General features: G+C 36.0%; 1 protein-coding gene across 1 annotated transcript; it reads left to right on the top strand.

Annotated features, from left to right (window-relative positions):
• The first annotated feature begins 2375 nt into the window (after positions 1-2375).
• On the top strand, positions 2376-12585 carry LOC120625955 (ionotropic receptor 75a-like). The gene is made up of 15 exons (XM_039893236.1): positions 2376-2403; positions 3741-3910; positions 4797-4950; positions 5321-5416; positions 5631-5716; positions 5958-6085; positions 6153-6210; positions 6662-6777; positions 7313-7521; positions 7710-7757; positions 8396-8580; positions 9793-9931; positions 10727-10889; positions 11234-11422; positions 12436-12585. Exons 1-15 carry the CDS (start codon positions 2376-2378, stop codon positions 12515-12517), a joined length of 1851 nt encoding a protein of 616 aa, XP_039749170.1. The 3' UTR covers positions 12518-12585.
• Positions 12586-17163: the final 4578 nt, after the last annotated feature.

Below are 17163 nucleotides of genomic sequence, written 5' to 3'. Positions count from 1 at the left end.
AAAGCAAAATGAAAACAGGGTTAACTAGCGATTTGTTTTCATCTAAATAAAACTTTTTCTTTTGAAATCTGGGGATTTCTTTGCCTATATGTACTGAAAATAATAAAGCTTAGTTTATTATATTGTTTTTTTTGACACGGCACTTAGCAATTGCTCTTTTTAAACATCATATTAGTTATATAGAAATAGCACATGACAGTTTTTATGAGTGGTAGCACGCGGATTATGTTGCTTTGATACGCTAGGACGATAAAAAGCCGATGAAAAATTTCATTCGTGAATATATTGCGCGCTTAATAGAACATCCATGTAACGAATATAAATAAATAAATAAACTGAAAATCAATGAGTTTAGAGATTTCCTAATAAAACGTCATTGGATAAATAATAGGAAAAAAGTTGTTCAGTTATGAACTTATTATTACAGTTGCTAAAATACTGATTTACATGAATAAAATGGCAAGAAAGTGGTTTGGAAGGCAGACTCTACCGAGAAGATGTAGGCAAGAAATACAGCAGTTGCTCTTTTTTAACACCATATTGCTTAGAAAAGCACTAGTTTATTTAAGAAAATTTGAAACTTTATACTTTTGGGAAAATTCTGTTACTTCATATAGTAGTACTACTGACTAGTATCAGAAGTAGTACTCAAAATTCATTTATTTCAAGTTGGCCTAATTAATAAGCACTTTTGAAACGTCAAGTCAGTCTGTTTGTTTGTAGTGACTCTACCACCGGTTCGGAAGGAAGATTCCACTTAGAAGAGCCGGCAAGAAACTCAGCAGATTGCTCTTTTCCAACATCATTTTAAAGTTTAACAAACTTTAGAATTTTTCTGTTTTGTGAGAGATGAGAGCGGAGTGGCCTGCTTCCAAGCAGCCTTGTCGTTAAGGAATTCATCAATCGTGTAGTAGCCATGATTTGTTAAATGTGTTTTAATATATTGTTTAAGCTTAGGTAAAGGTAGATCTAATATTACCTAATTAAACGATTGATCATTGCTTAAATAAGAAAATCCATTAATCCAGCTGGGTGGGCATGCATGTGTTTTCTCAGTGCTCTGTAGATAGAAGGTATACCAAATACTATAACTTTAGGTACATTAGGTATTTTTAACGTATGCAATTTTAAATTATTTCAATTTCATATATGGCACGCCTCATAAGCGAAGCGTTGAGGTGGGTATTACTGTCAGTTTACGCACACCGAATGATTCTCCAACTTAAAATGACACTTTTTTTATTCTTTATTGCTTTTATAAGTGAATATAAATATACAGATGTTGAGAAAAAACACTATTTTTAACACTCATGATATTTTTAAATCTCTTTTTATTATTTAAACTAATTAAAAAATTTATTAAAAAAGTTCTGTCTTGGACGTCCGTGTGTCTGTATGTGTGGATCCCGTATCTTGTGGTCACGATAACGAGCGAAATACTTTAATTATCGAGTTGTTTTTTTTATAGGCTTCAATATTTTGAGGAACAGAAGCCTATTATCCGCGGTAATTAGATGTAGATTAATTATTATTTACAAATAATCTCAATTTTATTGTAATGAATGAGAGAATGAGGCGTGCACTTTTGGATCTTCCAACTATTTTTTTTATAAACGGATGTAATGTCTGTAAATAAAGATTATTATTATTAGAAATATTAATATGAGTATGCGGGCAACAGCTAGTTTTTAAATAAAATGTCCGACAGACGGTTAAACAGACATGAAAAAACTGTTATAAAAGGGTTGATTAAAATGGTTGATGAAACCTCAATCAAAGAGAAAAACAGTAAGATTGTTTGAAAAAGCTCGTTTCCGAGGCGACTCGTACTGGGCACAAAATTAGCATTTATATTGTCCTATTGCGACGCACAAGTTGGGTTTTGCTGTGGGCAAACCTTTGGGCTTCGTATGGCACTGCACAGCAGAAAGAAAAACAATCTAAAAAAACACGTGTGTGTATTTATATACACTCGTTAGAAGTTATTCTTCTTTGGCGTAACAAGATATAACAATACAAAAAAGGTATTCAATACATGGAATAAGCCCGCAGACTCTGACAATTGAAAGTGTACACTGTAAAACTATTTTTTGAAAAACTAAAATGTAGATCAGATTGTAGATTTTTTGTGACGGTTTGCGCACGCGTCTTAAAAAGGGAGCTGGCGGACGATATATTCCCGATTTTATTCTCACTCGGTTTCGCGCCTACCTTCATCCTGTTAAAATCGTGTAAACAAGTGCACGCGCATTTCGTTACATCGTATAATTTCCCTCCCATGATATTTTTCTAACGCCGCTAAAGAATTATAACTTTAATAATTAAATAACAAAATCACAATTTTTTTTATGTATAGTGTTCTGCACCAATATAAAATGGACCTGGACTGGCCCGCTACTAAAAGTATGTGAACCAGCCTTTAATCATATGATTGACAAGCAAAATACGTTGATTACCAAGGTTGATCGGGCAAATGATTTCCGTAGCGATAAGTCACGCAAGGTGGGTTTCTACATTATTTGCAAATTTTAGAATTGCCCGCACCCTCATTGCATCTGCAGTCACATAAGCCAACGAACATGTTTGAAGTATTTGCTTTTCTACATTTATTTATTTATTTTATCTAAAACAATTAAGAATTGCAGCTTAGACTTAATTATTTTAAACATAAAATAATAACTACTGAGTTTTATGCTAGCTTTTTCTTTTCGACATTAAAAAAAAACTTATTTAGTGCAATTTACACGGGTGTTCATCAACTGGTAGACCAAATAGTATTTATTACTGTTATTTATTAGCTTTCAAAAGCTATAAGTTTTTCAGCAGTGTTTTACGTCAAGATCCGATCGAACCATGTGGCCTCTGATATTAGTGCTTACCACTTTTCAACTGTGCGCTGCTGCGAGAGTTGATGTCATATTTGCTACAGATTATTTTGAAAGCAAAAATGTTACTTTTTTATGCTACTTGGGATGTAGTCCACAATACGGTAGGTCATTTGTTATTATTTGAATAAGTTTGAGAGAAAGGTAAGTAATTTCTTTTTTTATTAAGCAAGTTAGCCCTAGACTGCATTTTTAAATTGCAGTCTAAGGTGGTAGCGGGCTAACCTGATAGGGCTATGGCAGTTATGTAAAATCTATACCGGTAATCGGTTTAAAAGGTAAAAGGTAATCGGTTTTTACGACCTCCCTGGCTCAGCGATGTTGTTGAAGTTAGAGATCCTGGATTTAATTCCTGATGGGGGCAATTTGGTAATTTTATAGTTTGTGATTTTTTTCTGGATTGGTCTGGAAGCTACGGTCGTGGCTAGTTTCCACCCTCTCGACTAAGACGTACCGCTAAGCGATTTAGCGTTCCGGTACGATGTCGTGCTGAAAGCGATCTATGCCCTGACAGGTTAGCCCGCAACCATCTTATTCTGCATCATCACTTACAGGTGAGCTAGCAGTAAAAGGTTAACTTGTAGTTAGCCCTTAACAACTAAAAAAACGTGAAATCGCGTCCTAACTGAACGCTAAATCGTTTGGCAGCTCGCGTCTTTACGCTTTTACTTCACGCTAAATTTGCTTTATTCCGCGAAAAGCAGACCCATCTTCCGCAATTAACTATCTACGCACGTTTCAACCGACAACGGAGCATCCTCGAGTGTTGCCTTTAAAATAAACTTAGCAATCGTTCATCATGCAGTATAGCAAATTTAATGGTATATCATCCACTAACCATAGATTTGTTTTTAGAAAACAAAGAGCTTGCACTACATTTTGTTCGAAAGGGTATCAGACTTTCAATGATCTTACTTGATAAGGACAGCAATCAAAACTTGGAAGTAGGCTTGCGTCAATGGACTGTTCCAGTAGGAGTCCTGCTGGACGGAAGTTGTGAGGGGGCGGAAAATGCTCTGGAAAAAGTAAGTGTGACTGAGGCTAGTTTAACATATCTTTGTATTCCTTTAGAGGGTGTCGTAGAAGGGTGCTAACGAGATCCTATTAATGTGTGTGACGGTGTGTTTATAACAAATAATAAAAATAAAGTTAAGTTATAAATTACAGGAAGTCTCCATACAAAAACTTGTTTTTTAACATTTCGTTCGATCTTAATCAACCGATTGAAGTAGTGGACTTCAATCGGTTGATTAAGAGAGAGAGACATAAAAATTTACCTTCTCCCATAGCTTTATCAACTCTCAGAGCTCTACCGAACAAGTGGATATAATATCCAAATCATATATGTGTTATAATAAACGGGGGTAAACTTCTCCTATTCTATGTTCCCTTACTTTAGCTGGGGATATAATATTTTTCTTATGCCCGTGCTAGCCCAGCAGTGGTGGGAATCTAACCCACGGCCATGGACTGAAAGCATGCTCTTGCAGTTTTTAAATTGCACTGTGGTACAGATTTCGAACGGGTGCGGGTTCCGTACTACGCGACAATCGATCTCACATTTATTCGGTATTATTCTTGTGCTACAGCTGGTGTGCCATAGTGGTGTTAGCGTATGTAGGTATACCGCCATATACCGCTTATTTCTGCCGCTAAGTGGCATTGTCGCAATGCTGTGTTCCGGCCTGAGTTGCGTGGTTGCCGTTGTAATTGCGGGCACATGGGGCTTTACATCTACGCCTCAGGTTATGGACGCGGGGACAAAACTTTGCAAGATGTATTTCTTGCATGCCCTGCAAAGTGTTGGTCTGCTTATATGCGATGGTTCTCTACTTACCATCAGGTGAGCAATCTGCTTGGTCAACTAATTAATAATCATTAGCAAGAAATGCATTGAATATAAATTCGTAGGCATCAAAGGAGGTACTGTTCGATGCGATGCATATGTGGCTCATCCTAGAAAACTTTGAAAAATATAACAGTTCAAGAAAATTACCCATACATGACATATTACAGCGATTGAATTTGAGTGTTGACGCTGATATTGTTGTGGCTCGTAAAGAAGGTAACGATAATGTTCTATTAATTCTAAATACAATGTTTCCTTTTTATGTTAAATTAATTGTTAAAAGTTTGTGTAATAAAATTCAATCCAGTTCTACCTAGATTTTTTAATTGACCCGCGTGTAAAAGTGGATGCTAATATTATGTGAATCTAAACTATTCATCCCAAAATGGGACGAAGAAGACAGAAGAAACTAATAATAATGATAAAAACATAATACATAAGAATTTGATTTAATGAATACGCAAACTTTGTACACATCATGAACATATAAAAATGCAAAAACAATAGAAAGATAAGATAGAATTTAGAATTAGGCTATTTTATTTGTAGCTAAATATTAATTCATGCATTTCGTTTTATTTCAAAGGGGAGGTCTATGAACTAACAGACGTTTTTAACTTCGGAAAGATTCAAGGCAACAATTTAGAGAAGAAAGTAATCGGACAATGGATTCCAGACAGAGGTATACAATCACGAATGGAATAACCGACTACACATGCAAAGATACAATCTAACTAGATATACTTTTCACTTCATCTGCATTACGCCCTCTGTGATTAATCAACCCGCTTAAACCAGTCACTACTCAAACAGTCCACGAAAAATAACCTGATTTTAATTCAAGTAAATAATTTGTCCTTGAGATTAAGATCTTAAGAAGTATTTTTCAATCTTAGGTCTGAGAGGTCTTAGGTCGTCGAATGAATTCAAATATTACGAACGCTGGAATTTCAACAATTTGACGCTACGAGCCATAACTGTGGTATGTAAATAATAAATTTATTGAACAACCTTCGAGTAAAGGATTTAATCAATTCTACGCGTATTGTTTTCGTAATAATACCTATATTATTTAACAAATATAATTCTTAGTACATTTATTTCCAAACAGCATTAAAATGTTTTTAGTATTTTTAGCCAAAAAAAATTTTTTATAGTAATTTATAAATGCCTACTAAAAACTGTTTTTACAGTGATATTAATAGGAACCATTATATTTTCAGATTTTGGACCGTCCCAAAGTATTTGATCCTAAAATGTTAGCGGATCCCGGTTATACGCCGGGAGTTTCAGTGATGACCAAAATTGTAACCCAGTTGCTATGGGTTCTCAAGGACAAGCACAATTTCAGGTAGAAAAAACAAGAATTCTTAATTTCCCATTCCCCAGCAACTTAACCAAATCTAAACTTTTTCTAGGTTTAACTATACTATTGTCGGAAGATGGATTGGTTCGCCAGAAAGAAATTCTACATTGGTGAGTCACCAATAATAATTAATTAGAGAAACTCCCGTTAAAGAAACGGGTGTTTCTGCGATAGTGAAGGTTTAGGTACTCCTGTCTATTCTTTGTGAAGCGACGGCATCACAATGCCTGACCATTGGGTTATTTCGCCAAGTAACCTGGTTTTGTAAATTCAGAAAGGAACTCTTTGTCCAACAACCTTTTCCATTATAAGATTTTGTAGCTGCGGGAGTTTTTCATGCCTAAACACGTGACCCAGATATTATATAAATATTTTCTCGTTCAAAATAAGAAAATGTATTTAATAATTTTAAGAGAATTAATAAGTTCAAGAGTTTTTGATCGTTCAGTCGCAGAACTTTCTTAAGACTACTGTACTAGTCTCTATGATATTTAGCACTAGATTAAGAGAATTAGTTTTAGACTATATAAAATCTTTGTAATAAATTTTATACGTTCGCAGGCAGTGACCAATGCCCTTTTCTGGGGTCAGCAAGACATCTCATGCACGTGTGCCAGGATTTTCACTCAGTGGCTGGACTGGGTCGATGTATTTTTTCCACCGGCAACCACACTACAGTTAACAATATTCATTTTACACGCTTGTTAATTTAAAAAGTCGGTTAAAAGAAAGAAAGTCTAGTCTCGAGGCAGGTTTTAATTTAACCAGTATGATGTCTCATAAAGCGGTGATAGCGCATTGGGTAGGAGCTCGACTTCACATTCGGGGGGCCGAGTTCGAATCCCAGCGCGCACCTCTAACTTTTCAAGTTATGTGCGATTTAAGTAATTAAAATATCACTTGCTTCTAAGAAGGTTGAAAGAAAACTTCGTGAGGAAACCTGCACGCCAGAGATCTCTACATAATGTTCTCAATGGTGTGTGGAGTCCACCAATCCACCCTGGGCCAGCTTGTTGGACTACGGCCTTAACCCCTTCTAATTGTGGAAGGAGACCCATGCTGTGTTGTGGGCCAGTGTTGATGATGATGATGTCGCATGAAATCATTAGATGTATGAGTTACATAAACCGGTGAATTCCAGCTTGTCATATTTTCGATCCTTTAAGGAATTATAATAATTATTCCACTTAAATTACATTTTTATTTCTGCAGAACGAAATTCTACTACCTTATTTTGGACACAGGAGTAGGAGATTATGAAAACCGCTTCCTAACTCCACTATCTCCTGGTGTCTGGTGGTGGACTATAGCTTCGTGTATCGCGTTCACAGTTATATTAGCTTTCACCGCCGTTCTAGAAGATAGACAGGAGCCGGGGTTGTATGCTTCGTTTAGCGTTTTCGCTATCATTTGTCAACAAGGTAAGCACAGGAAGAATACCTGCATGTTTAAAAAACTAAAAATATTGTCTTTAATAAGAATCTTTATTAAGACTGGGGCTTGTTAGCATACATTGTAAAGTAAGCGTAGCTTGTTTTATGAAAAATATACATATACTGAAAATCATTTTCGTAAGGGCAGGAAATATAAGATTTGCTTTCTGTTTCAGCCTACGAAGATGGAATTAATTTGTTCGATGAGGTTTCTTCTAGTCAAGGTATTGTGTTTTTAATCTTCAGTGTTTTAATGATCAAACTAACCTGACCAATAAGACTTTACAAGTATTTTATGTCTTGGAAGGGCTCAGCTGGTAGTATATAAAGCTTCAAAATTCAAATATACACGTATAAGTTTTTAAAGAATTTGTTGAAAATCAGAGTGCCATATCGCAAAGGCCTTCTCCGAGATTTTCCATTGAGTTCTGTCTTGCGCTAACCTGCACCAGTAAAGTGCAGCCGTTATTTATTTCATTTATAAATTTAAAATATAACAACAACTATAATTGAATACACTATGTTCTTATTCCTAATACACTATTGAATCACTAGATTCCTATTCATATACACTATATAAATAGGAATCTTGAGGTACTATATATAAATATAAAAATAAGTAGACCTAAGAAGGGATTTTCGGTCTCGCTTTCCTAAAGCGATGGAAGACTATGCCATCACGCAAAAACTCTGCACAAATAAACACGCCCTTGCATCAGGCCGGAAGTTTGAGTACATAGGAGCTAAAACAGGTATTCCTGTACTTTTGCTTATCGAGAATCAGCTGCACTTGTACCACACGTACCTTCTGCAGCAGGTTTCTTCTATGCCCAAACTGCATCAATACCAGCATTTCTTTCAGGTCGACGTATGATCCTTCTAGTAGTGGGTCTGATGAGCATGCTGCTGTACAACTACTACACGAGCAGCGTAGTCTCTTGGCTTCTCAATGCAGCGGCCCCCACACTTGCTGACATGGACGCTCTTATCAACACGGACCTTGAACTTGTGTTTGAGGACATAGGATATACTAGGGGCTGGTTAGACGTAAGTCATCTAATGAGTTTAAGCGTAATGTTATTAAGGATAAATGATAAAAAAGATTAAGAACGAACCAGATTGAATTTAAAATGACAATGTGAGATGGTGATAACCAAATAGCACCCGGCTATGTTGCAGACTTTTTCTAAAACCGGGGCGCGTTTAAAATCCTTTAGTTTAAGCTTTAGTTTTATGTTTACGAATGTAGTTATCGCCATTATCTCACTACCATGAAATTTCTTGTGAGACGAACGCATTAAAAGTGCCATCTATGTGCATATTTGAATAAAAAAAATCTTTCAATTTAATTTTGACTAAACGAATTAAAAAATATATGAATAAGTCACGTGGAAACCAAGTTCATCTAACCTATGTCTGACCTTGATACCTGGACAGACAGACAGACAGATGATGAAATTTAAAACACCCCATTTTTGCGTCGGCGGATAAAAAACAGTAAAAGATAGTATGCTAATTTGTAATGCTGTATGTGAATGTACTTACAAACTGTTTTCCAACTTTGTTGGCAAATGCTTAAAATGGTGAGAACGACTGCAACAAAGTGCGGTTATATGTTCTAAAATGTTTTACCACAGAGTTTTTCTACTACTGCGAATATTCATACATACAAAGTAATAAGTTTTTGAAACAATAATTATTATTAAACGAAACAACTTTTAATGTAAACAAAACCTTTATCATATCTTTAATAAAAGGACCCTAGCAGGTATGGTCGAATTTGTCCGCATACAACTTGTAATACGTATAATTTTCCTATACAAACTACGCTATTTAGTCGTTTCGAAGATTAGCTGGAACAATCAGACAGACAAAAATAAAAAAAAAATTGCTTTGATTTATTTCGTCTCTTAATTTGTACACCAACACCCCGTAAGGAAAATAAAGGAAGAATTGAGAACGTAAAGAGTGGAGTGAAATACAAAAGGCAGCCTTAACGCTTAGCAATGATCTCTGTCAGGCTACTTTAGGGTTAGGACTACTGGTGGTGCAAAAGTATTATAAACAATAGGTAGAGCAGCTGTTTCTTTTAAAAAAAAAATATAGCAAACGGACAATTTAATTTTTTTTTGCATAAACATAGACTCCTTACGAAAGTGTGCAAGCTTTTAATGAAATTCTAACATGTATTATAACATATATTGGTTGTGGATTGGGAAGAAACATAGGCTACTTTTAGCCTAGTATATTTTCTTGCAGAATCCAGGTTTCTTTTACTACAGCGGCTACAAAAACCCGAAAGAAGATATTTTAAGGACCAAGAAGGTGACGAATGCAAAACGCACAACACCGTTACTGCAGCCCGTGGCTACTGGAGTCAATCTTATTAGATCGGGCCGTAAGAATTTCTTGAAATTTTTAGTTTCCTAAAATGAATAAATAAAACATTTTCAGCAATCACCATATGAAAGCAATGCTCGGAGTGTCTCTCTACGTGACCAATTCAGAATTCAGGAGATGGAACCAGAGTAACCGATATATATATACCGATAACGAGTCGCAAAGCTAAAGTGGCGGGGCATATAGATCCGAGAACGTTGGAGTCCCAGGATACCGGGAAGGCGACATCACACCAGGCGCAGCGTTGGTAGACCACCAACGAGGAGGACGGTGATCAAAGACGTCTATAAGGGATCCGCTGGACCCAAGCGGCATAAGTATTTGGAACTCCTACAAATTACCTATACCTAGCAGTGGACGTCCAATGGTTGATACGATGACGATGATGAATACCTGTATACACCGTTTTTTTAATACCTACCTTTAATAAAAAACCTTTTTTAAAAAAACCTAACTGCCAAATTGCTTTTTTTCTGGCGAAATAATATACCTAAATCATGTACAACGTATAACCATTTAATAAGAAATATGAAACTAATAACATATATTTTTTGCGCCGATTCAGGGATTTAAGTTTGAAGCTCATTTTGGAATTTTGATCATTGTACTCAGTAAGGTATTATAAATTGAAGATCTGTTATCGGCAGCGAAGTTTTCGCAATCGCAATTGTTAAGGTTATTTTCGATTTACTGTCATGTTGTTATTTGATTCCAAACTCCAAAGCTGATTGTAGTCAAGCGCAAGCCTAACAAAATCCTAATTATAGATAAATTGGAAGAAAATTCTTTTCAGAATACGCCTACCACACTGAACCGTATACGGCATATCAAGTTATATCCAAAACCTTCGAAGACAAAGAGCTATGTGAATTGGGATCGCTGCAGATGATGGCTCCAGCATATGTGTATATCATGGCCCAGAAGCGAAGCCCATACAAACAGTTCTTTGTTTGGAGGTTAGTATCACTTCACTTCATACCCAGGTAAGGTGGATAAAATGTCTGCTACCACACATAGCAGACATTTTATCCACCGGAAAAAAACAAAATGTATATAACCACACATAATTTTATCCACTCTCCGAGCATGGACGCACAGATGGAAATAATATCAAAACGGTTGTAAACTTTTCCAGTCCCCTTCCGTTATGGTTTGACATGTGGATAAACCAATTTTATTCCTTATTGGATGTAATCGGGGGATAAAATTGTTGTCCTGTGCTAGCCATATTGAAGGATGATTGAATCTTCTGGGGCCAATGTGACTATGAAATGATTTTATATTAAGTTTGCAATTCCAGTCTCATGCGTCTTAACGAGCGCGGCCACTTATCTGTGGCACGTGCGCGGGCGAGCGGATTTACGCCAACTTGCTCCGGACAGACGCCGCGTGCTCTGGCGCTGGGGCAAGCGGCACCGGCTTTTGCCATACTTGCTCAAGTCGCGCTATTCTCACTACTAATTCTAGTCTGCGAAATTATTTATCACAGGTATTTATAATCTAATTCTATATTTGCAAGACCAACCATGCTTTTTCTAATTACTCTGCAATCAATTAAAATTTGTAGGATTGAGTATATTATGCTTTTAAAATAAAATTATTCCTATGGTAGTAGTATGTATCAAAAGGATATATGTATATAAATTTAAAGAATGTATTTCAAATACTTTCTTCACAGCGAGGTTACTACGTAGTTGATAAGGTTGTTTAAAAGCAGTCAGGTCCACTTTCATCTCTCATAAGAACATCATCAATGTCAACCCATTACCAGCCCACCACCTTGGGTTTAAATAGTAGGGCTAAGGCCGTAATCCATAGCTGCTCAAGTGCAGATTGCTGAACACTAGATAATTACTTTAAAATAGTTAATTGTTGATAATGGATAACAGCAACTGCTGAGATTCTTGCCGGTTTCTTCTTCGTAGAGTCCGCCTTCCAAACTGGTGATAAAGTTGTTATAGTAACACATTCAATCGATGTGAAAATTCACAACAACATTTTTTTATTACAAAAAACCCCACGGCGTTCAGTTTAGAGTTACCACATTGAAGGAGTTGTAAAAAATATTTTTGTGGGGGGACCCATGGACCGATTTTCATCTAACCTAGCATATAACATAGCTCACACACCCCCGCACACGGGCACGGCAAACTTATAGCACCCTTTCGTTTTTGCGTCGAGGGTTAAAAGACAGACGTTTTAGAAGGGCTTATGGAGTTAACCTGGGAGTTATCCTATTTGAAATACTGTAATATTAATTTAAGTTTTAGCTTTTCCAGGGAAACAAAGAGTACTTTTACATATAAGGGTAACACAAAAAACTAATAAAGTTTCCACAACTTCAACTTCAAATTTTGTACAGAGTTGTCAAACAATATACAATTTTTTTAGAATTTACCGATAATTTAGTGCCGTTTTTCGGTAATTGTAACTTATATTTTAAATTGATTCAAACTTTAATGCTCGCTCAAAAATAAAAATATAACAATTACTCCTTTGCAGAATCCAACACAGAAAGCAGATCAGAATACTCAATACCGGCGAGCGTGCTCCACCGCGCCAGAATGATTCCGATGGAGAGTAAAAAACAGTAAAGGGAAGATGCTCGGGGTACGGAAGGGCTATTTAGGGCCTTCTAACACTGCAAGCGTTTTAGTTCGTTTCAATGTACTTAATATTATACATTAAATTTCACTAAATAAAACACGATTGGCATTGACCATTTAAATACTATTATTATTTGCCGAATAAATACTAAATGATGACAATTTTTTTTTTTGACATTGCCATTCATTCGAATCTACGTCTATTAGATGACTTAGCTATTGGTTTGCTTTTCTGAATTGACGATAAACCATACTTTGTACTACTTATGTGCATAATTATTCCTGCTCCGTGTTATTCCTGCTGTATGAAATATTTACTAGCTAATTCTGGACCTAACAATGCATAGGTTGAAACAATGTCTTTAAACCCATTTATTACAGCGAGGTCACTATACAATTTATGAACTTCTTAATGACAAGGTAGCTTGGAATTATTACTGCTCCGCTCCCATCTCCTTCAAGATGGAAAAAAACAACAAGCTGGTGGTAAAGACACTACAAACATAATATATACTTGAAGTGTCAAAAGTTCTTATTAAGCAGGCCTACTTGAAATGAATGAATCTTGATTTTTCCATAGTAAATAATTTGCAACCCGACGGTTTATTTTTGTGCAAGATACGCCCGCGCGATATAGCCTCTTTGAATTAAAAGACTATGACATTTCTATTTGAAATGAAAACGTGTATAACCCGCCGCTTGTGTGAGGCAGCCACACGGCATTTGACTCGGGCCGGTGAGTAATGGAGGCGCGTCGGCGGCTATCTAAATCGCGTGTTATAAATGACGCGATCAGTTCTTGTTTACTCTCGAGGACCCTTATTGAATATCCTCGGCTCGGGATGCACTCAGGCGTTTATCCGTTTAAACGCTTTTGAGGATCCAATGGAGAAATATTGCTCTTGATCTTCGCTACATTATTTTTTGATGATCATCTTGCACAGGTATTTTGAAGTAATTTTAAACTTATGTATATGATATCTCCTAAACTATTTATTGAAATCAAATTATGTCAAGAGCATCAAAACCAATAACTTGTGATAAATACCGTACATTTTCAACTTGATAACAATTAATATCATGTTTATAAAATTATCTTCTCAAACAATACAGTCTGCTAGCACAAATAAACCATAAGAAAAGTTGTATAGTGTCAGTCGATCTTAACAGATAGCCATTTGCGTAAATTTCATCGTTGCTTTAACAGTAAAGGAAAACATCGCTTGCAGGCCTGAGATTTCCCCACAATGTTTGCAACGGCGTGTGTAGTCTCTACCAATCCGCACTTAGCTAGCGTGCAGCACGTGGTGGACTACAGCCTAAACACTTCACGTTCTGAGCTCCGACCCTTGCCTTATATGGAACGATTATATGTCGATAGTTATTATGATAATACTCAAAGAAACTGGCACCTAAGTTAAGTTAATCGCGTCGTTAAACCACACGTCACAAGGCTATTTACGTGACGTAGTGCGCGACAAATGCATTCGCATGCAAATTGAAGTGTCAGCGAGTTATTTTATATTACTTAGCCGCGCGCAGTGTGTCTTTGTCATTGCCTTATTACGCTTTTTGGGGGTTTGTTTTATTCATCGGTTTTTAGTCGATCAATTATTTTTGTCATTATTCATAATGTTAAGTTCAAGATGTTGAGAGCTCGTGGTAAAATTTGAGTACATGTATGTTAATCATTTATATCGAATGTCAGTCACTTTCAACTTCTAACAAAGCATTTTGCGCCGCTCCATGTTGATTTTAACGATGCTTCGTAAGCAAGGTATAGCTCGATTTCGACTCCGAAGATCTCTTCAGTTCCAGCTAAGAATTAAAACCAACTCTGGCGTCAGACAGAGCGCTTTCGGTCACCATCAGATAACAGAAATGGAATTCAGTAAGGTAACTTAGTAGGACGTAGCAAGTAAAGGGAATGGATATGAGAAGAAACTCTGATTAAATCTGACGCAGATATGGAGGCGGTGGAGCGTGTAAGCGAAACTGACCCTTTCCGAGGGGATGTTTACAGAGGACTTATTTTGTTATGTATACAATTATAAGGGTTTTAAGGAAACCTATGAACATTTAGAGATCTCTTTTTAAATAGCTAAAATGGCTCAACTGTGCTACAAAGAGCAGTTAAGTTCAGCGTTAGGTCCTGGAAATTATTAATACTAATCGTAAAAGCCTTCAAAGTTATATTGGAGTAGCTGGTGGAACTAAACTGGTGGATCTGTTGTTTTTTTTTTATATGTATTATATTACGTGTTCATTTATTTGTGCAATGTAGTTCAAGTATTAATATGTAGTTATTCGCATGTATTTTTTTACGTACAACCTTCAGTCTTTTATCCTTATCCTAAGGTTGCCTGGCAGAGATCGCTACTAAGCGATAAGACCGCCTTTTGTATTCTGCTTCTATCTGATTTCTGTGTTCTGTTTATTTCATTTCTTATTTCTTCTGTTTTTTTTTTTAACTTGTAGTGTGCAAATAAAGAGTATAAATAAATAAATAAAATAAAACAAAGTCTAGCTTTGTTTATAGGTTGGCCATAATATCACTTGTCATAACTATGAAGGAAAACATCACGTCACTTTGTAGAACTGTCAGCTACATATCTGACAGTTCTACAAAGTGACTTCAAAGGCGTATAAAATCTAGCACTCTGTGGTCTACGCCCTTCTTTATTTTCAGAGGAGACCGGTCGTAGTGGGGCTTGTGATTAATAATGAGGATATACTATTCTATATATAGTGTTCTAATAATGTAGTCATGAGAATGTTCCATTGGCATACATTGAAACAATATATATTACACAGTAGATTGAATTTTGCGTTCCAATTAAATTATCGGCCCGGTATCTCAGCCTACAATTTCGGCGCTGAAACCTCCGAACTAATTAACAGCCGAAAGAATCTCTAATTAATTTGGTATTAGTCTAAGTTTTCATAGCTAATTGAATGTGTGCTGATATTGAATTCCAGTTGAACTCGTAGGTATTCGCGAATATCGAGTTTGTAATTGGAAATTGATTGCATTCAGGCTAATATACAAAATTTCAATTATGATTTTGCCTGGGATTTGATATATTATGATTATTTAAAATATTGAATATCAATTACTACACGATAAACTCAATAAATTAATACTAGGGCTTTATAAACTAATCAAATATTTCGGGTAAGGTACCTATATTTTATTATGGGTGACGCGAAGATTGACAACAGTGGTTGCAGGATGGAGGAGGCTTTTGAGCATTTATGGGTGGGATAATAAACTCTTAAGTTTCCTTTATAAAACTGATAGAAACCACCTACAGAAACATTTGTAAATAAAAGTCTTATTATGGTTGTTAAAAAAATATTGTTCTTTGAAGAGATTTGCAAAGTACTGTAACTCTTATAGGATCACTCCATTGTTTGTGTCAGACCTCCTACGTGCAGTGGCTTGCACTTCATAGGGGCAAACAAGTACTGCCTACCCTCCAAGATACATAGCTCGTATAGGAGGAGGATTTTTGCCATTTTATGCAATGTTCCTGCTGTATGCATACGAAAACGAAGAAACCCAGTACACGCCGCTGCCTACTTACTTTTCTTAGAGACCAAATTGAAACTTTTTTAATGAATTAATAAAGTCAAGCGTAATTTATTATTTTTGTTCTTACCCCTGTAATTGACCAACAAACTTACAATGTTATAATGTACTATGTGTACATACTCTATTAGCGAAAATAAATAAATAATTTAATTTACAATAATAATGCTAAGTTGTCGCACTGTAAAATGTAAATTTTTAAGACACTAAAGTTATAGCATGATATCTGAGATATACCTACTTATGGAATAGATATTCGCGTGTCCTCTTCCAGCCAATATTGACATCCGTCGTTTATTGGCTATAAAATTTTTATATTCTCTCCCTATTGTCAAACGCGAAGTGGAAATAATAAAAGTTTTACTGAAACTTGAAACGCCATCATTTGATTAAACAATTTTTTAAATCACGATCTGTGTTACTATAACATTTTATTTATTTATATAGTTCATCAGTGGGAGGCTTTGGCCGCGGTTAGTTGTTACCGTATGTTAAAACCTTACCGCCAAGCAATTTATAATCCCGATAGGATTCCCCATAGAATATGGCATATAAAGCGCTAAAGCGGTGATAGCCCAGTGAGTGGGACTGCGTCTTCACGTTATGAAGGGCGAATTCGAATCCCAGCACGCACCTCAGATTTCTTTCTCAACTTTCAAATTTCTTAATAAGTCACGTGCGTTATAATCAATTAAAATATCACTTGCTTCAACGGCGAAGAAAAACATCGTAAGGCAACCTGCATACGTGAGAGTTGTCCATAATGTTGTCAAAGGTGTGTGAAGTCCAACAATCCGTGGCCAGCGTGGTGGACTTCGGCTTTAACCCCTTCTCATTTTGGGAGGAGACCCGTGCCCTGTAGTGGGCCGGTAATGGGTTGATAGGATATGATGATGATGGCATATTCTCTTATTTTCTTTGAAAAAATAAGTATAAAGGTATATTGAAAACATCGATAAGCATAAATAGATATAATATGTTACTGCAAACAATATTTCACTATAATTCGACGAAAATAACTACCGACTTTTT

This window comes from Pararge aegeria, chromosome 8, assembly GCF_905163445.1.
Source record: "Pararge aegeria chromosome 8, ilParAegt1.1, whole genome shotgun sequence".
In the NCBI taxonomy this organism is placed as follows: Eukaryota; Metazoa; Arthropoda; class Insecta; order Lepidoptera; family Nymphalidae; genus Pararge; species Pararge aegeria.
This window is presented reverse-complemented; position numbering and strand designations above follow the sequence as displayed.